Source organism: Rhinolophus ferrumequinum, unplaced genomic scaffold (genome assembly GCF_004115265.2).
Source record: "Rhinolophus ferrumequinum isolate MPI-CBG mRhiFer1 unplaced genomic scaffold, mRhiFer1_v1.p scaffold_87_arrow_ctg1_1, whole genome shotgun sequence".
Classification (NCBI taxonomy): Eukaryota; Metazoa; Chordata; class Mammalia; order Chiroptera; family Rhinolophidae; genus Rhinolophus; species Rhinolophus ferrumequinum.
The window spans coordinates 654,383-674,524 of NW_022680445.1; the positions used below are offsets into that span (position 1 = coordinate 654,383).

At 42.8% G+C, this 20,142-nt stretch overlaps 1 protein-coding gene across 1 annotated transcript; it reads left to right on the forward strand.

Moving 5' to 3' along the window:
• The first annotated feature begins 448 nt into the window (after positions 1-448).
• ECRG4 (ECRG4 augurin precursor) lies at positions 449-10,734 on the forward strand. Its single transcript, XM_033102355.1, has 4 exons — positions 449-881; positions 4,868-4,915; positions 6,883-7,040; positions 10,349-10,734. The coding sequence occupies exons 1-4, from the start codon at positions 803-805 to the stop codon at positions 10,502-10,504; spliced, it is 441 nt and encodes a 146-aa protein (XP_032958246.1). The 5' UTR covers positions 449-802; the 3' UTR covers positions 10,505-10,734.
• The last annotated feature ends 9,408 nt before the right edge of the window (positions 10,735-20,142 follow it).

Below are 20,142 nucleotides of genomic sequence, written 5' to 3' on the forward strand. Positions count from 1 at the left end.
CCTGCCTTCTGTGAGGCCTTTCGTGGGCCTCGCTTTAGTGTCACTGACGTGGATCTCAGAGCGCACAGTGGGACTCGTTTGTTCTGTGAACACCTATGGAGGTCACGCAGTTCTTCGTTTCTGAAAGGCTTTTCTATGAGAGTAGTTTGGGACGAGATGTTTTCCTGGACTGCAGCTCTGAGCCCAGACTATGGAGTCTTTCAAAATATCCCAAACTCAGCACCGTCAAAGGCATCTTTAAGGGTAGTGTGGGGAAGTAAGGAAATTCCAGAGGCCACTTTATAAGCCAAGGCAGGAGCCAGGCCCTGGCGGAGAGCAGAATGAAAAGGCAAGGAAGGACTAGCGCGGAGAGGCAAGGACCACAGGAGCGGTCAGCGCGCGGGCTGCGGCGAGAGGCAGGGGCGGCGAGAAGGGGCGACCCGGCCTGGGGAAGACAGCCAGTCTCCCACCCTCCCCTGGCGGCAGCCTTTTCCCTCCTGGACGGCGTCAGTCCCTCCTTCGGCAGCCGGGACCTCGCTGCTTCTCGCTGGCCACACCGCGCTCGGCCCCCGGCGGTTCTGGGCGTCGCCGCCAGCATCGCGAGCATCCAGGGTCTTGGAGCCGCCGCCAAGGAGCAGGGCTCGGATGCGCCCCGCGAGGCCGCTTGGCCCACGGCCCGCTGGCACCGCGCCCACCCGCGGGTCCCGCCCCGTCGGGGACGCAGAAAGCACTTGCCCGCCTGCGCCCCTCTCTCCCGCACGCCAGTCCTCCCGCGCAGAGTCGAGCGACGCGCGTGTTTCCCTCCTGCCCACCTGGTGCAGCCATGGCCTCCTCCTCCGCGCGGCCCGCAGTCCTGGCCGTGACTGCGCTGGCTCTGTTCCTGCTGTTGTGTCTGGGCCCAGGTAAGTGGGGCGATGCCAGGGAGCCGGGGAAGGAGATCAGTGCCAGTGGGAGATGGGTGACCGACAAGGTCCAAAGGGTGATCCAGGTTTGCGTTTTGCACTTGCAGGACTAGGAAGTTGAGTGCTTAGGCAGGAGGACAGGGTACCAGGGTCAAGGGCGGGGGTCTGAGATACGCGTGACAACCTTGGGGGAAATGAGGGGCAAAGGTTCAAAGAAGGAGCAGTTAGTGTTTCAGCACTAACTTCAGTGAGGAAGGGGTAATAGGAACTTGAATCCGGAGGTAACCGCCCCCACACCCTGAGACTGAGGGGAGCCAAAAGGCGCCTTCTTCCACATTCCCTTCCAGGCATTTCCCGGCTGGGTCAAGTTCCAGATATGCAAAGCAGCAAGCGGGGTTTACATCCAATATAGACGAACTGCTCTTGGAGAAGAAATGCTTCACCTTCTCTACTTCATGGAGCGAATCCGTTGAAAATTCGGGTTTAGTTCCCTATAAAATGTGCACATTCACACAGACTCCCAAAATGAAGGAATTTGGTGGGTGTTTAGACATCTAAGTGTTAGAGTCCACAGGTCCTAAGTTACGAGGGCATCTGAACTGACATGTCCATGTCTGGACAGTGCTACCTTCAGCTGTGTGATCCTTCGTGGTCCACTAGCGGCCTCATGCATGCATGAGCGCCTTTGAGGCTCATGACTGTGACCCCAGATCTACTGCTCAGGGAACAGGGACTAGAAGGTGAGAAGTGACTTGCCCGCAACCTGAGACTGGTGTTTGTCCCACGAAAAAATAGCTGGGCGCTATCTGATGAAATGGTACACTCTCCGGGTTGCTCAGCTCCTATATTTTACTTATTCAAAGCAAGTACAGAAAAGCAAGCTCCTGCAGGAGGGGAGGGAGGAGAAATGCAGGAGGAGCCCTGAGGTTGGAGCTCGGGCCTTAGGACAGCGGGGCCATGTGCAAGCAGGGAGGATCTCGGCTGTTCTTAGCTACAACCACAGGGAGGCTGATCAGTCTTTTCCCAGCACATGAGTCATCTGCCTCTCGCCTTTGTTCCTCCCATTTTGAGAAGCACATCCCGCTAAAGCGAATGAGCATTGGCTATATAAGCCTATTCCTTTTTAGCATCTGTATTTTATTTCGTTAATACAAAGAATGTAGTGAAAAGGTCAGTTAAAATATTACAGTATCATCATTGAGCTGGAATGTAAACGTTCTTATGACATAAATTGAAAATTTTTATATCTGTGTAGAGTCTCAAAGGTGGCTCTTTACGACATCCGAAAACATTTAATGGAAAAAAATCATCATTGCCATTCTTGATCAATTTATTAATAGTTAGCACCTCAAGGGGCATCCTACAATTCTGAATCTGCTGGGAGATCTATGCCAGGTAACTAGGTTTAATAAATTCAGAAGTGCCTATAATGACAGCCTAGAAATAGTGACTGATGATGTGGGGGTAAAAAAAAAAAAAAGAAAAAAGAAATCCATACTACAGAAAAAAATAGTCACGGTTATTCACTTGTTCTTTGTTTTCTTCAAACAAATTGAGTGTGGTATCCAATCATATGTGTTAATATTTAAAGTTCAGTGTGTAGTAATTGGCAGAGTGGCAAATGAATAGTTCATTAATAATTCATAATTTAGGATTTTTCCATGCTTTTCAGTCGTATTGCTGTGAGTTGGTGAGGCTTTCATTTCTGGAGCAGTAGTGATATTTGCCACAGCCTCATCACAAATGCCTGAACCCAATATCTACTTCGACATCAGATCACATTTCATTCATTAATTGTTCAGCGCTTTTACAGAAGGCAAGCAGATGGACGGACTTAATTTTGTATGAGTTGTTAGAGATCGACAAATGTTAAGATAGTAATGAATGCTAATATTTGTGCCAGGGAACATATCTGCTTTGGCAAATGTTTCTATCAGTTTCTTCACTGACTCTTTAGGTTGGAGAAGTACAGCCTTTAAAAGTAGTCCCACCCCCTTCAAATGACCCCCTCTGAGGTAGCCTCATTTCCTCTCCAATTATTTTTGCTCAGAAGCTTCCAGCAACTCTTGATGTGAAACCTCTTGGGTGACTTATGCCAACTTTGTGGGGGACTGCTCTGGTGTGGCAAACCTGACTTCATGTCCTAATCTATGGTGACTTGGCCCCTTAGAACTGTAGCTCTCCTCCTAGAACTTTTCATATCTCTAGGTTACACATCTAAATTCCTTTCCTTTATTCCTCATATAACACATTTATGGGCCCTCGCCTCCCTGGACTCTCTCCTCTGACCACAACTCCAGTTTCTCTGTGACCTTCTGAAAATCAGATGTGAACTGAACCAAATGTAGAGGGGTGGTCTGATCAGAGTAGCAACAGAAAAGAAAGAGGACAATTATTTTCGTTTTGCAAGGTGCTAACCATTTATGAATGCAGCCTAAAATTGCAGTTGCTTTAAACATCACTGCAGACTGACGTGAGTGTAGAAGATGGAAACCACTGAACTCTTCAATAGATGCTGCATACTGTGCTAATACCTGAGCCCACTGTCCAGCAGACACCCAGCCCTCATAGAGAAGACATGGTGTGAGGGCAACACCACCTGTACCACCCAGTCCTTCAGTGTAGACCCTAGAGATTCTTCCCAAACCAGGTTCCCTGCCTGGCGTACCTACTCTAAAGGCAGTTGGGTAACTCTCAAATTCAAATGCCTACTGGTGGCTAAGAGGTGAAGTGGCTGTTTATGGACTCACTTGGGCCCAGAGATGTTTAAATTCAAATTTTGTAAACACTGGGAATGCCAATAAAACACATCTGCAGGGAAAGCTCAGCTGTGGGCAGCCAATTTGTGACCTTTGACTACAAATGCATTTACCACCCCCAACTATCTACCCCTAAGACTAAGCAGGGCTTCTTAATCTTATTTGGGCTCCAAACACTTTTGAGAATCTGGCAAAAGCTATGGCTCCTTTTCCCAGCAAACTGTACTTTTGCAGATGGAAACACAGGCCTTGGGTCCTGTGCATGGAGTGGCAGGTTAGGGACCCACTGAGAAAATAAGCATCACCACGTCAATGTGCGTGTGCACCCTGGGGCCAGACTGGTGCCTTCCACCTGAAGATGCTCAGCTCACTCCTTCTGAGACTGGGCTTTTCCCCTTCAGAGGATGAGCCGTATACTTACGTGCAGCACTTAAGGATCAGAGGCATCAATAGGTCCTCAAACCAGCTCACCAGGCCAAGCAGGGGATTCTATTGGCCAGACATGTTCGTTTCCGTTAAAATGATTGGGCTGATTAGAAACACTTTCAGAACTGAATAAAAATAACAGCAAATGGTATAAATAACATGTGATTATAAGATGATCAGTGCAAGCCACAAAACCGGGCTGAATTTTTAGAGTGCTAAGGCATGTTCCTTGGCTTGTGGCAGCGTAACTCCCATTTCTGCCTGCCTCCATCTTCACACGGCTGCCTTCTCTCCATCCTCTCCTCTTCGTATAAGGACATCAGTCACAGGACTTAGAGTCCACCCTAAGTCCAGCGTGATAGCACCTCAAGATCCTTAAGTAATTATGTCTACAAAGACCAGATTTCCAAATAAGTTCACCTTCAGAGGTTCCAGGTGGATATGAATTGTGGGGGATCCATGAAAAGTGAAAGTCTGAAGGAAGAAGTTACATGTGACAGATGGCTGCCCTCATAATAAGACTTTAGGGCTGAGAAAACAAGGTTGCTTTTCCCAGGGACCAGCTCAAATCATAATGCGCTTGGTCAGCCGTGGTCATTGTCACCAGTCTGAGCCATGGGCAGCCTGAACTGCTTTTCCTGCATGACATGGAGTACAACAAGCACTAAACACTGTAATACTATCAAGGTGCCAAGTCAAGATGGGGGCAGGCAGTGAACTTTTCCAACTCTGATTTTTGCATTTGAGAAATTAGACGGTACAATGCAACTCTGAACCGGACTTCTGTTTTCATTCCTTTAGGTGGCACAAGTGGAAATAAACTCAAGCTGATGCTTCAAAAACGGGAAGGTAAATATGCCCCGATTGAATAAGGGTTGCATTCTCAATGGGATTGAAATGAAATGGCATTGTTAAATGTGCTTACTGGAGTCTTGTGTTTACTCCTTAAAAGGTTAGCAGATCTGAAGAGCTTTTTCTGTGGGTGTGTGGTGTGATGTTTTATTAGATAAACATTATTGCCATTAAATGTTTGAAGGTTGTTTTTCTGAAAGCTGTCAGTGTAGAATCAGAAATAAAAGAAATAGTGCTACAGTGTTAATCGAATGCTGTTTATTTTATAGCATATCTAAATTTAGAGCTGTCCTTTAGAGCACAGAAAAGCTCAGTTAGTGGGTATGCACAGATTGTATTGTACTGGTACCCTATATCTAATTAGCTATTAGGGGGAGGGTGCAACAGAAAACCTCTTTGTTACTAACACCTGTTGTGAAAAATACTCAGATAAACGTGGTAGACGGCAGCAAAATGTTGTGGAAATAGAACGGTCTGGGAGGCACACAGTGTGAGTCTGGGCCCGCCGTTGTCAGGTCCATCCATCAGACCAATTGTGTGGTCTCGTGAAGGCCATTTTCCCTCTTGGAACTTTCGTCTTCACCTGTAAAATTAAACCGTTACCTACCTCTTAGAAATTAGGAAATGTGATCACATTTCGGATGTGAACATTTAATCACTTATTCCTGTCACTTTGAGTTGGCGGGGACTCTAGCAGGCTCAAGCCTGCTCCCGATGGGGCTGCAAGTTCTTATCACCCTCTTCCTAGTCCGCGCCTCAGGGATCCCCTGCAGGTGCTGAGCACGTGTGGCCCCTCTCAGGTCAGGGGGCTCCTAGGGGAGCTCCCGGCATCTTTCTTAGAACTTCCAGCTGCTCATGAGGCTCTGGTCCATCCTCAACCTCTGAGGTGCCCGCAAGGGCCCCCGCCATGTGCTGGGCAGCCAACTATCTCCCCAAGGACACCCGGATGACGGAAGGTCTCGTAGGGCCAGCTTGACAAAAGTGGGGCTGGAGAACAAACCGCCAGGATAATCTCAACTCCTATGTGTACAGCCTCAACTTTTATTCAATTCAGCCAAGAAACCCATATGGAGCACCTACTTTGTATGAAACAGTGTAACAGGCCATGAGAGAAACACACAGATGACCAAGAGGTGAAAAAACAAACCCACTGATATTTACCCATGTGGCAATGAACACACAGGGCATTTACTTCCATTATCCTGTACAGCCTGCATAACAACACAGAGACAGGCACGGCCAGTCCAGTTTTGCAGATGAGGGGAGGGAGGCTCAAAGCCAGGCCCCAAGAGCAAGCCCAGTGGCACAGCCGCCTCCCCTCAGCACATCCTGCAGAGGGGTTGCCTTTCACACAGCTGAGGCCTCGCAGAAGGACATGAGAGGGAGCCCTGGCCATGTTAGAGCAAGCGTCAGTACCCTGCAAGACTCAGTCGACTCGTCAATGATCCGTGAGGCCCAGCGGTGGTGGCCCCAGGTGGCAATGTGTGTTCTAGCAACCCCATCTGCTGCTCTGCTGGCCCTGGCCCTCTCAGGGCTCATCATTCCAGCCCTTCGTTCTCCCTACTGTCCTTAAGCGGCATTCTCTTGTTTGCAAGTACAATGAGCATCCACCAGGGTCGCACTAGACATCCAGTTGTTTCCTGAATGCAAAGTCCAGTGGGTAAGCCACCAGCCTCCTCCGTGTGGTCTGGTGAGTGGCTGCAGAGGATGAGCTGAATTTCACGTCTACCCTGGGCCTTAGAAGTTGAAGGTTAGCTCACACCCCTTTGTATGGCTGTTCCTAAATAGGAGCGCTTATGAACAAGGAGCATGGAGACTGATGATCACGCCTCAGGTAAGGATGAAGCTGAGCCAAAACCATCTCCGCATGTGGCACTGGGGGGATGGAATGTGGAGCAGTTATTCACCTCAACAAGAAAAGAAATCATTCTTGGTACTTCTGGGGTGGGCATTAATCATTTCAGCACTGGCTCCAACTAAGACTGAAGTGGCTGTTGATGAAAGCAAAGCCAAAGAATTCTTAGGCAGCCTGAAGCGCCAGAAACGGCAGCTGTGGGACCGGAGCCGGCCAGAGGTCCAGCAGTGGTACCAGCAGTTCCTCTACATGGGCTTCGACGAGGCGGTGGGTATCCTCTCCTGCTGGGGCCTGGCTTCCTGCAGGCCAGTGTGGCGTAGGGAGAATAGGGCACAGAAGTTATCTTCATCATTCTTAGGCACACATTTGAGCCCCCATTAAATGCCAATCGCTGTCCAGGCATCAGATTACATTACCATTGATATGAGAACATCAGCTGGAATTTTCCATTACACTATGGCCAAGTGGGACTCCCTCCTAATATGTTTGGGAAGCAGAATTCCAGAGAGGTCACTGCCCCAAATGGCTGGAACATCGAGAATCTGATTTTCCTAGGAACACTTTTAACTGTTTTGTCTGGGTGTCCTTAAAATAACTTACAATCTCCCTCAAACATTTTCATCCTTACCTTAAAAAATGTCAGAAACAACAAGATCGATGCAGAGACTCATGAGGACAATGGAAAGAGATAAAAAGTAACTTTTAAAGAGCGACAGGTCTTTGCAGATGCTTTGCTTTGGGGATAATTTGTCAATGCAATTGCAGGAAAAGATGGTTCAGGTCATGCATCCAAGTAGCGTGAGTGGACATATTCCCCGAATTAAAGAAAAATAATTTTATAATCACAGACTCCTGGGTACCAGGTACAGGTAAGACAGCTCAGGGGTAAGGTGGTGGACTCTGCTGCACGGGAGTAAGCCTGCAGAGTGACTGACAGGGCTGGGCGGGGCTCAGGAGGAGCGCGTTGTGTGGGAGGCGTGGCGTGGAGAACACTCAGCCCTCCACCCTCGCCAGGGAGCAATGAAGGGCGGCATCTCCAAGGAGGGCCCACAATTCATATTGTGAACCGAGGGTGTATGCAAAATACTACATTAGGTGAAAAAAATTAAACTCTTTAGAGACATCATTTAAAAAATTAAATTTATTGGGAGACAAAAATAAATGAATTGGTCTACATCAAACTAAACCGCTTCTGCATAGCAAAAAAAACCATCAACAAAACTAAAAGGCAACCATCCAAATGGGAGAAGATATTTGCAAACAACACCTCTGATAAGGGACCAGTTCCAAAATATATGAAGAACTCATACAACTCAACAACAAAAATACAAGCAATCTGATTTAAAAATGGGCGGGGGACCTGAAGAGACATCATTTTCAAAGGCTGCATAAAATGCAAGCCTGTAGTCATATCATAATTTTCTTCCTGTTCCCATCCATTGGACATACTAATTTTTCCCCAATTAACTTTTTGCTACTCAAATATAATTTTTTTGTTTTTGTGCAAATAGCCAAACTCTGCCAGGAATGACTTTAGGTCTTATATGAATGAACTTACTTAACATTCACAATAACCTCAAAGGCAGGTACTATTATTTGTATCTTTGTGTGTAATTTGTTTCTTATTTAGTATTGGATTCTGCCCAGTGGAGTCAGTGGAGCAAAGGTAGGATTACGTTTAAGGGTAATTAAGTATTGCCAAATTGCATATTCTCATAAGTCATGTCTGAGGGCATCCATTTTCTCACGTCTTAAGCAACATCTAGTATTCTCACTGAAAACTTAAATACATTTACTTATTTGATAGATGAAAATGTCCTATCATCATTTAGCACTTTGCATTTCTTTGATTACCAGTATTTGCAGTTCATGAACCTGGGTATTGTGGGAAATGGCTAAAATAATGTCTCATGACAAAAGCAGAATAAAAGCGAGCATCAAGGAAGATTTTAATGACTAAACATGCATAGACAAGACTAGAAGGAAATCCATCAAAATGTCAGTAATGGCAGTCTTTGGAAATGGAATTATGATCCCCCTTTTTCTTTGCTTCCTTCCTTCCACATACATATTTTAAATTATGCATTACTCTGCATTACTCTGTAGTCATAAAACATGTAAAAATTTATTGAAAAAATATATTTTAAGCCAAAACATCAAACAAGATGCTAAAATGAGAAAAATCAAGGACCAAGATTATTTAGCTGTTGGGAAACCTGCAGTACTGGGAGACAAACTAGTGTTCTCCTTTTTGAGGCGGAGGCTAACGCCAACACCCCCAGGCTAAGTAAACGGAGACCAGCGTGGAGTCCTGCTCTTCAGACTGGCATGATTGGCCCACTGCTCACCCAGAGCAGATGGCCACAGAGCACCATCACGGGCAAGGCCGGGGTTTCCAGCCTCAGGGAGTTATCAGATATTAGTATTCATTGGCAGTCTTATTAAAATAAAAATAGATTCCTGAGGCCCAACCACCAGAAAGTTTGGTCCAGGAGGCACGCCGCAGTGCCCGGGGATCTGTGTTTTACAGCACCCCTAGAGATTTGGGTGCCGGGGTACACTGGCCAGCCTTTGAGGAAAACTGGCCCTGAAGCCCTGAGCGGTTGTCCACCCGCTCGCTCCAACCTCCCCAGGACATCTGTGTCTGCTCCGCCCTTTTGCCCTCACACCAAATCTCTGGCCAAGTCCTGAGTTTCATCCAAATGCACTGTGCGCCCCTTCACCACTGCCAATGGCAAACTAGTCTCTCCTCTAAAAATGGATTAACAGCAAAGACTCCGTGCCCGAGCTGTGAACCTGAACGCCGTTCTACGCTTCTCACTCATCTCAGTCCTCCTCCTTCCCTTTTGCTTGTATTAACTGTAACTGTTCACTTTCGTATGTGTCTCTTGGGAACTGTGGGCTTCCTGAGGGCCGGGAATGTCTTTCCTGTGTGGAGGGCCCTCCAGTCCCAGGGCAGGGCCTGACATGCTGTGCCCACTTACTCAGTGTCTGTGGAACAAACAAGGGCACGTGTGCCTGTTCTTCCATACACCACAGGTCTAAGAATCAATGTCAGGAGCATCCCAAACACCCTGTCCCATGGCTGTCATATGGCAGTGCTGGGGCTGACTCAGTTCAGCCAACACTGAGTAGCATCTGCTGTGTGCACTGGAGTGGGCCCCGCACACGAAGGTACTACGACGGCTTCGGCCACAGTGAGATGCGGATGGTGCCGGTGGGGCGTGGGGTGGGGCAGGGGCAGGCCAAGTTGTTACTGTAGTTGGCAGACGTCTGTTTTACTTACCAAAAAAAAAAGAGAAAAATGTTGAAGTCTGGGATATATTTAGAGCTCATATGACAGAAGTTGTCATGGGTATGGGTGTGTATTCCTTTGGGGGAAAATACCTTTTATCAGTTTTCTGTAGCTGGCTGCAATGACCCCTGAGCACAGGAACGCTATGTCAGGGCGTTATTCTTAGTGAGGGTTGGAAAGCATTAAAGAAAAACCACCACAGTGAAAGCCAGAGGCAAGATGTGGTCAGGGGGTGTGTGTGTCCTTACGTCCATTCTCTGTGGTTTTCTCTCTTCTCCAGAAATTTGAAGATGATGTCACCTATTGGCTGAACAGAGATCGGAACGGACACGACTACTATGATTACCACCGTCACTACGATGAAGACGCCCCCATTGGTCCCCGAAGCCCCCACAGTTTTCGACATGGAGCCAGCGTCAATTACGACGACTACTGACCATTATTACGCAGTGTACGAGAAACCAGTGGCCATCCTCTGTCTTCTTCGATGCCTGGCGCTAGTTGGTTTCTGTTGTGCTTTTTATAGTTTTTTTTCTGTCCACTTTCTCTGACCAAAAAGGAAGAGTTAAAGAATATAAATGCCTTTTGATATTGCATGCAAGTATCCAACAGTACATTTCATTTAAAAATAGCAATAAAAGCATTTTGTTAAAAAGAAAAGTCTCAGAATGGATTTGGATGAAAATTAAGCTGGCAACAGTTTTCATCCCCTGGATGTTTCTGAAGTTGAAGTTTCTTTGTTATCATCCCAAGTGTAACCCTTCCAAGAATTCTTACCACCACCCCCACCACCCCCGGGACTCAGCAAGCATCTTCCATTTGTTAAAATTTAGTCCACATTAAATGCAAGCTATAAAACTAGCAAGAAAGTATAGTTGAACATTATTTAAGGTTATAGAACTAGACTTTCTGGGTTCCAGGCTCGGAGCTGGAGCTGAACTTTTTTATTATCATCCAGGAAATGAAGAGTAAGAGATAAAACCTGAAGTTTGGTTGATTTCAGAGCCTCACCCATATTAAAAATATAAACCTTATTTAAGAAAGATTTAGGAATATATTTTGTATCCCATTTAAACCACCTGAGTGAGAAAGAAAGAGAAAAGTGGTGATGGGGTGGGGAGAGAGGGGTGAGGAAGGTGGGAAGGAGACTGAAGGTGAGTGAGAGATCCCAGCCAGTATACTGATGGGACGGAGTCAGGTCACAGCCTGTGCTGTGTCTGCAGAGCTGCGGGGTGGGAGTAGAATGGCGGTGAGGTGAATAGCACGGGGAGGGGCTGCTCAGAGGGACTCTTACGTTTCTGTGGGTCATAGACCCCTCTGACAGTCTAATGGAAACTTTCTGTTCTCAGAAAAAAGACATAATTTTGCAGATAGGCTCTGAAACATCCCCATTCATGAACTATAGGTAACAAAAAACCCTGGGCTTAGTAGGCAGTACTGGCTTCAGGAGAGCAGTGTTTACAGACAGTCATAAAATCTGCATAGTAGTAATTTTGTTTCGTCCTTTGGAATCCTTATAACTTTTTAAAATTTGAGGTAAAATGTACATAATATAAAATTTTAATCATTTTTAGGTATACAGTTCAACAGCATTAGGTAGAGTCACATTGTCATGTCCCGTCACCATCATCCATCTCCAGAACCTTTCCGTCTTTCCAAATGAAACTGGTCCCCATTAAACACTAACTTCCCACTCCTCCTGCCCTGGGAACCCACCATTCTACTTCCTGTCTCTATGAATTTGACTATTCTAGGGACCTATATAAGTTGAATAATATAGTATTTGTCCTTTTGTGACCAACTTACTTCACTTAGCATAATGTCTTCAATGTTCATCCATGTTGTAGCATGTGACAGGATTTCCCTTCTTTATAAAGCTGAATAATAATATTCCATTGCATGTTTACACCATGTTTTGCTTATATCCATTTATCTGTCAATGGACACTTGGATCACTCTCACCTTTTAGATACTGGACATAATGCTCCTGTGAACATGGGGGTGTCAATATCTCTTTGTGTCTCTGAATTCAATTCTTTTGGTATATGAGGTTGGACAATATAGTTCACGAACTCATCCTAGAGAAAGTGCTACACACCTCATTGCTGAATATCACTATGGTCACCTTCGAAGTGCTCCCCTTGGGAAACTATGCACCGACACCAGTGCCTAGTCTACCTTTCAAAGCAATTTCAGAACTCTTTTTCTGGAATGGCCATCAGAGCTGTCGTCATATTCCACTCGATGTCCTGAATGTCATCCAAATGTCTTCCTTTCAATATTTCCTTTATCTTCGGGTAAAGAAAGAAGTCATTGGGGTCCAGATCAGGTGAATAAGGAGGGTATTTCAATACAGTGATTTGTTTACTGGCTAAAAAGTCCCTCACAGACAGTGCCGTGTGAGCTGGTGCATTGTCATGATGCAATAGCCATGAATTGTTGGCGAAAAGTCGTTTTTGTCTAACTTTTTCATGCAGCCTTTTCAGCACTTCCAAATAGTAAACTTGGTTAACCGTTTGTCCAGTTGGTACAAATTCATAATGAATAATCCCTCTGATATCAAAAAAGGTTAGCAACATGGTTGCAACAAATTCACGAACTTGATTGACAGCCACATATGCCCAGAAATAGAATTATTGGATCATATGGTAATTCTGTTTAATTTTTAGAGGAACCACCATACATGTTTACCACAGCAGCTGCACTATTTTACATTGCCACCCTTCAAACTTATGTTTCTTTTTCTTCACGACTGGGCTGGCTCAAACCTCAGTGCAGTCCTAAAGAGAAGGGAGAAAGGATGATGGAGAGGACATCTTCGCTTCATTCCTAACCTTACAGGGAGTGCTTTCCATGTCTCACCATAAACTACGTTTGCTGGATATTTTTTTTGTAGATGCCTCCTATCAAGTTAAGGAAATTTCTATTCTTTTGAAAATATGCTAAGATACTTTTTAATGTCATATATGGGTATTGAATTTAATATTCTTCATCTATTGAGATAGTGTATTTTTTTCTGTTTAACCTATTAAATAATGTGGTAAATTCTATTGATAAAATTCTAACATGAATCATTTGCATGCCTGGAATACACCTAACTTGATCATGATTTTTCTATTCATTGTTGGATTTGATTGGGTAATATTTGTTCGGAATTGTTGTGTCTGTGTTCATGAGTTTTTTTCTGTTCCACTCTGTGTAAGAATGAAATTATCCAATTCCCAAATGTTTGGTAGCACTCAGAGAAAGCATTTTGAATTTGGTGTTTTCTTCATAGTAACATGTCTGATTATTGATTGCATTTCTTTTATGGTTAAAGATTATTCTGATTTTGTCTTTCTCCTTGATATGTTTTGCTAAGTTCAATTTTTCTACATAGTCGTCACATTATATCAACATTCTGACATGTGTTGAATGTGTTGAGACTTGTTCTTAATATTCTTTTATCTGTTTGTCTCTGTAGCATCTGTGATTATGTTCTTTTTTTTCATTCTATTTTATTTGTGCCTTTAAAAAAATGAATCTTATCTTTTTAAACAAGCAGTTTTTGTTTCATTGATCTTTTCTTTTGTATGTTTCTCCATTTCATGAACTTCTGTTCTTTTCATTTCCTTCCTTCTGTATTTACTATAGGTCTTCAATTTATATTAGATCTTAGTTCCATTTTGAACCTTATTGTTTTAAAGGCAAGCATTTAATACTCTAATAAGTTTCCTTCCAAGTATTATATTCCATGAGTTTGATGTGAAAAGTTACATGCAGAGATTTTCTAATTTCAATAATTTCTCCTTTGACGCATGAGTTGGTTATGAGTGTTATTAAATTTCCAAGTGAATGAATTTTTCTAATGATTTTATTGGCTTTGTTTTCTAACTTAACTGCATTGTGGTTTTAAAAAAAAAAAAAAGATCAGTTAGATTCTGATCCTTTGAATGTACCAAGTTCAGCCAGCTTTATGTCTGAGCAGGTGTCAGCCCCAGCAAGTGTTCTGTGTGTGCTCAAAAAGAACATGTGTTTTCTGGACATCAGATGCAGTCAAGTCTATTAGCTCAAGCTCGGTAGTTATACTGCTTACATTTTCTATTTTCTTCCTTGGAGGTGGCCATTTGATCTATTGATTACTGGTGAGCGTGTTAAAATCTACTATGACGGATTTGTCAAGTTTTTCCTTTAATTCTGTCAGTCTAGCTTTGTATGAGGCTATACACAAATTTATGTGGTACACACAAATTTAGAATCAATACATCTTCCCAGTGAATGGAGTCATTTATCATTATGCAGCAAATTTCCTTTTTACAAAGAATGCTTTTTACCTGAGTTCTCCTGATTATATTAATATGCCTATACTTGCCTCCTTTTGGTTACTATTTGCCTGGTCTATCTTTTCCATAATTTGGCCTTTTATCTTTCTGTTTTCTTTAGGTATGTCTTTTGTAGAGCACATAGTGGTTTTTGTTGTTGTTTTTTAATATTGTATAACTCTTAAGGCCTCAATGAGAAAATTTAGTCTACTCACCAAGATGTGATTGGTGACTTAGTTTTACTTTTAACACCACATTTTGAACTTTTGACTTGTCCCATTTTACCTGTTCCTTTCCCCACTCTTGCCTTCATTTGGACTATTTTGTTTTCCTTTGCCTATTCTTTGCTTGATTTTTATTAGGTCCATTCTATTAGCGTTTGCCCCATTTAATACATATTTAGCAAGCTACACATAATCGATAGTCATAATCTTCTTCCGGACAATACAAGGACCTTGCGATACTGTATTCTCCAATCTCCCCTCCCAACTTGGTATTTTAAATCTAACCTGCTTTAATTTCCCCACAAATAATCTTTGCTTCGTATGTAGTCATTGGTTTATTTAGCTTGTCATATGGTTATCTTGGGTCATTCATTTTCCTTGCAGCTTTGACCATGCACCTGAGGCCACTTTCCTTTTATGTGAATTACACACTTCAGAATCCATTTAGTGAGGGTCATTTGGTGGTAAACTCTCAAGTTTCACACTTTCCCTTGTTCCACTAAGCATAGAATTTTTGGCTGAGTTATTTAATCAACACTTTGAAGATATTATCATATAGTCTTATGGTTTCCACTGTTGCTGTTACAGATTTCACTTTTCACCTGTCATTTCCCTATGGGTGACTCTGTTCTCTCCGACTGTCTAATATAAATACTCATCTTTGTTACCTCAACCTATATCTATGCCTCCATGTATTTATACTGCTTGGGATTTGTTGGGCTTCTTAATCTGAAGGTTGGTGTTTTTCAACAAATTTGGAAAATTCTCACTATTATTTCTTTGAATGTTACTTCTTTGCCATCTGTTATTTCTTTCTGGAACTTTGAGTGTATACATTTTGATTATATTTTCCCTTTCCTTTTCAAATATGTTTAGTTAATGTCTCTTGTTAATTCTTTTCAGAATTTCAAATTTCTCTTTTGTTTCTTCTTTAAAGGTATTAAACTTCTTTTATACACTTTGCTATTTCCAATATCTGAAGTCTTTGCAGATCCATTTCTGCCTGCCATCCATTGTTTCTCACTCGTGATTGTCTCATCTCCCTGTCATGTAATTTCTAACTATGATGTGATTCTTTGGAACTTTGTTTCATTAAAGAATATTTTAAACCTGAGTGAAGTTGAATTCTTCCAGGAAGCACTTTCATTTCCTTTTGCTAGTGGCCGAGGGTGTAGGGGCCGAGGTGTGGTGTGGGAGGGTCTACTAAACTGGGACCATTATAGATTAGATTCTCCAATTGTGGATTTATAGACCACACAGGGACACCAAATGGTTCCTATTCTCATGGGTGCCCTATTCACACCCTCCCAGCCACTCCCATCCAACTGAGTTTGACAGGAAGCATCCTCACTGTCACTTCAGAGTGATGGGTTTATTTGTCATTGGCCCCTGCATCATGGCCGGAGCCTTTTGGAGGCTCAGTGCCATACAGGACAGTCTGCCTTGGGCTTTCTCTCCTGTCCCAAGCACTGGGCAGCCTTCAGAGAACCCAAGCTCTGCAGGATTCTGCAGACACCAAATAGTTGGCTTTCTCTTCATTTTGGGATTCTGCAGGTTTCTTGGTTTTGTATCATATTTGGGATGCATCCAAAAAGATATATATTTCTTGGAAATCATATTCAGCATATGCTCCCATTGGGCACATGCATTGGGAGATTTACTCAGGTTATCTATCTAATCTTCCAGTATTAGAAACTGAACTCCTATTTCCTCATTTATTTCAAATCAGACATTCTTCACCTTTTTTAGTGTATTTAGGAATTTCTTCTAAGAATAATGCTTTTAAATACATAAAAGACAGGATTATAAATAAAACCAATTATGTTGAAAAAGTTAACATTTTAAAAGACAAATTTGTGATATAGTGATTGATGTGCTTTCTCATGCTATAAATAACAAAATCTAGTGACAGGTATATTTGCTGACAAAGTCCCAGGTAAGAGCTAATGCCATTGCAGTTTTTTGCCTATATTTATATTATAATTGAAGAAGAGGCTAAATTTGAGTTAGGGATTAGTGAAAAGAAATAATGCAATGTTCCCCCCATTAACGAGAGTTCCTATTTAAAGGGATTTCTAGTTCAGTTTCTGCCATATATCCAGAATGAAAGTTTCCAATTATTCTGAGGTTAAAAGTAAAACTATGTGGGTGGCCGGTTAACTCAGTTGGTTAGAGCGCGGTGCTCTTGACAAGGTTGCTGGTTTGAACCCCACATGGGCCACTGTGAGCTGTGCCCTCCACAACTAGATTGGAACTATCTTGACTTGACTTGGAGCTGATGGGTCCTGGAAAAACACACTTAAAATAAATAAATAAATGAACAAATAAATAAATTAATTAATTAATTAAAGAAAAAAGTAAAAATATGTTATGAGTCCTATGAGGTCTGGCCCCTGACGACCTCTTCATCTTTCCTTGCCATCCCCTTTGCTCTGTGCTTTAGCTCCTCCAGCCTTTTAATCCCTTCAGTATGCCGTTCTACCCTCTCCTTCTGGAAGCTTCTCTCTTCCTTTTGAGTTGATTTCCAGACTTCCTTCAGCGCTTGATGTTGTCACTTCTCCTCCCGTTCTTTTAGTCAGCTTCCTTTCATGGGCGCTGACACAGCCCCTTCCAGGAGAAAATGACCACATGGGTGATGTGACAAACATGTTTCTTCCTGTTAGACTATAGCTTCCAGGACAGGCACTACAAGTCTTTGCTGAGCATTAAAACCTCAGTGCCAAGCACAGAGCCTGTCAGAGTAAGTGCTCCTCCATGTGTGTGAATGGCGCCTGACTGTACTCAGGATGGGAAAACTCATCTAGCCTCATTTCTATGTGGGAGGAAAATGGCTGTAGGGGTTGAATAGCAGACACTGCCTGGGATACAAAGTGAGTTAGGAACAGAACAGGATTATAACTCAACATTGGGGGTCCTTCTCACACCAATTATTTCTCTCCCTCCTCTCCAGGACAAGCACCACCCTATGTAAGCTTATGCACACCCCCTACTCCCCATGGCAGGTCCATCTCCTCCTTCCAAAGTAGGTCTCATAGGCCTATAGTTTCCTGCGATTGTGCTTAGGATGGAAACAGAAAACCTGACATTTTCTCCCCCACGACTGCCGCACTGGCAGCGAGCAGCCTTCTGAGCAGGAGCCCACCATGAAAATTGCTGAGAACTTGAGGCCAGCTCAGGCGGGGAGCTTGTCAAGCTTGGTCAGAGGCCCTTAGCCAAGTGCTCTCCAAATCATACCACCTGATCCTCTACGCATCCCTTGTTAAATCAAGAAACACTGTCTTCTTCTGTGGATCGGAATTATGCTTCAGAATTTTACAAAGCAACCATTTTCATACAAGGATTCTTTAACAAAAGAGGAAAAATCCCATTGTAAAAAGATACTGATCGAGAGCCAAAGATTGGAAAGAGTGGATGGCAGGTACTCAGACATGGCTCCCCGCCCTTCACCATCTATGCATATGTAACACTGAGGAGGCGACATCTGGAGGAGGGTGACCAGCTCATTCAGGGGGATGCGTGTTGGAGATGTCACTCCTGGAGAGTCCTGATTGCTCATTTTCACACATCAGAATGGCTGTCAAGAGAAAGAAGTCTTTGTGCCCCAAGGCACAACCAGAATCCATGAGTGGCTGCTCAATGAAGCTAATTTTAGCTCAAAATTCTAAAAATGGAACGGGCTGCTTCACAAAATGAAGTGCTTCCAGCAGGATGAGTGAACATTTGTCGAGATTGTTTATAGAAATGTCTACATTTGAAGATTCAAGTTTCTTAAAGTTTGAGACTATGGGATACCCAATGGTGATTTTCACTTCTCCATCCCTACTGAGACTTTGTGAAAAGATCTAGTACGTGAGTCCTCCAAAACTCTGACTTAACTTTAGGCAAGACGAGCTACTGGAAGAAATGTCAGAGACAAAAGGGATTCACCCCATTCAGGGTACAGACCAATAAATTAGGATTCAAGGAAATCTTTCTAACAACTAGGCCAATAATTTCCTAGTTTAGTGATCTACCCTGCTTCTCCCATCATGCTGTAGCAATCAGGGGAAAACAGGTACGTACACCCCAGGGAATTAGGATTTTTAAAGAGCTCTGTCTTTCCATTGGAAGTATATATCTGTTCTTGTAAATAAATACCTAATGCACTGAATGTAAGACATCCTAGGGACAGGAAAGAGAAAAACACCATGTGATACCACTGCTGTCACCACTACTGTTGAAATGAAACTGAGAAGCAACTGTGTAAGAGGCAGATGTAGTTGTTATGAAAGAAATGTGGACTAGATACGTTACAGGTGATGTGTGGTGTGCATTTGATGTAATTCAGGGCTGTTTTTGTTGTTGTAATTGAACTCTCTCATCCTGTTCTTTTCTGATTTCCAGTTCCTTTTCTCTTTTTGCTGAGGAACAAATTTTGTGAAAATAACCGAGGAAATGTGAAGGGAGCATGGTAAGCATCCTCTATTGAAGAAGTCCAAAAGCTGTCAGGAACACCGCTGAGTAGGTCCTTACTGTGCTGACAAGAGACAAATTTTACCTCCTGCCTTTTGATCCAGTGGTGAAGCTAGGAATGAAGGATTTGGTTAATCGTTCATCCATGACCTTTCCAGTTGGCCAGCTGACTCAGACATGGTTTTTCTGGGATATAATAAACACATTATCATTTCCTCCTCACATCTTACATCACTGAAACCTCACTATCACTTTTTAAAGTAGGAAAATCAGGTATTATCATCTTTCCCGATATCTTCTTTTTTTTATCTTCAATAACAAGTTTTTACTTCATTGATAATTAAATTTCATTTTAGTAATTATCATTGATTCCCACTTAATCTTTTTCAATGTTTATTAAATTTTCCTATTTAAAAAATAATCTTTCAAATTCAAGTTGTGTCAGAATGATAGCATAGGGCATAAAGCGCAGATCATGGTTTAGCTGCAATATTTAACATGATTTGATTTTTCAGCATCACTTGATATGATCATGAAATTTTTTTCTTTATGGTGGATTATATTGATTAAGATTTTCACAAGACAAACAAAAACTCATAGACACAGACAATAGTTTAAGTGATTCCCAGAGGGTAAGAGGGCAAGGGGATGGTAGAAGAGGATAAAAAGAGTCAAATATATAGTGATGGACGGAGAACTGACTCTGGGTGGTGAACACAATGTGATATATAAATGAGTATTATTGAGTTGTACACTTGAAACCTATATAATCTTACTAACCGAGGTCACCCCAATAAACGTAGTAAAAATTAAAAAAAAAAATTCAGTACAATTATGAAAAAAGGCAAGCAAAATTTTTACCTTTATCTTGATATTTTTTTCTGGATTCTGAGATAAATCCTTGCCACTATGTGTTATGTTGTTTTATTTGTTTACATCTTATATTCAACATTTGCTGGATCAAAAAAAGAAAAAAAAAGATTTTCAAATACTGAACCAGTCTTGTATGCCTAGAATAAACTATACTTGGTCATAGTATATACAGTCGACCCTTGAACAATGCAGGTTTGAACTGTGCAGGTCCACTTATATGTGGA

Bases quoted from the DNA above. Each gene is read 5' to 3' on its own strand.
- ECRG4 (XM_033102355.1), top strand. From the start codon at position 803: ATGGCCTCCTCCTCCGCGCGGCCCGCAGTCCTGGCCGTGACTGCGCTG. The intron at 4,916-6,882 runs GTAAATATGCCC...TAATCATTTCAG, and splicing joins GATGCTTCAAAAACGGGAAG to CACTGGCTCCAACTAAGACT. The intron at 7,041-10,348 runs GTGGGTATCCTC...TCTCTTCTCCAG, and splicing joins ACATGGGCTTCGACGAGGCG to AAATTTGAAGATGATGTCAC.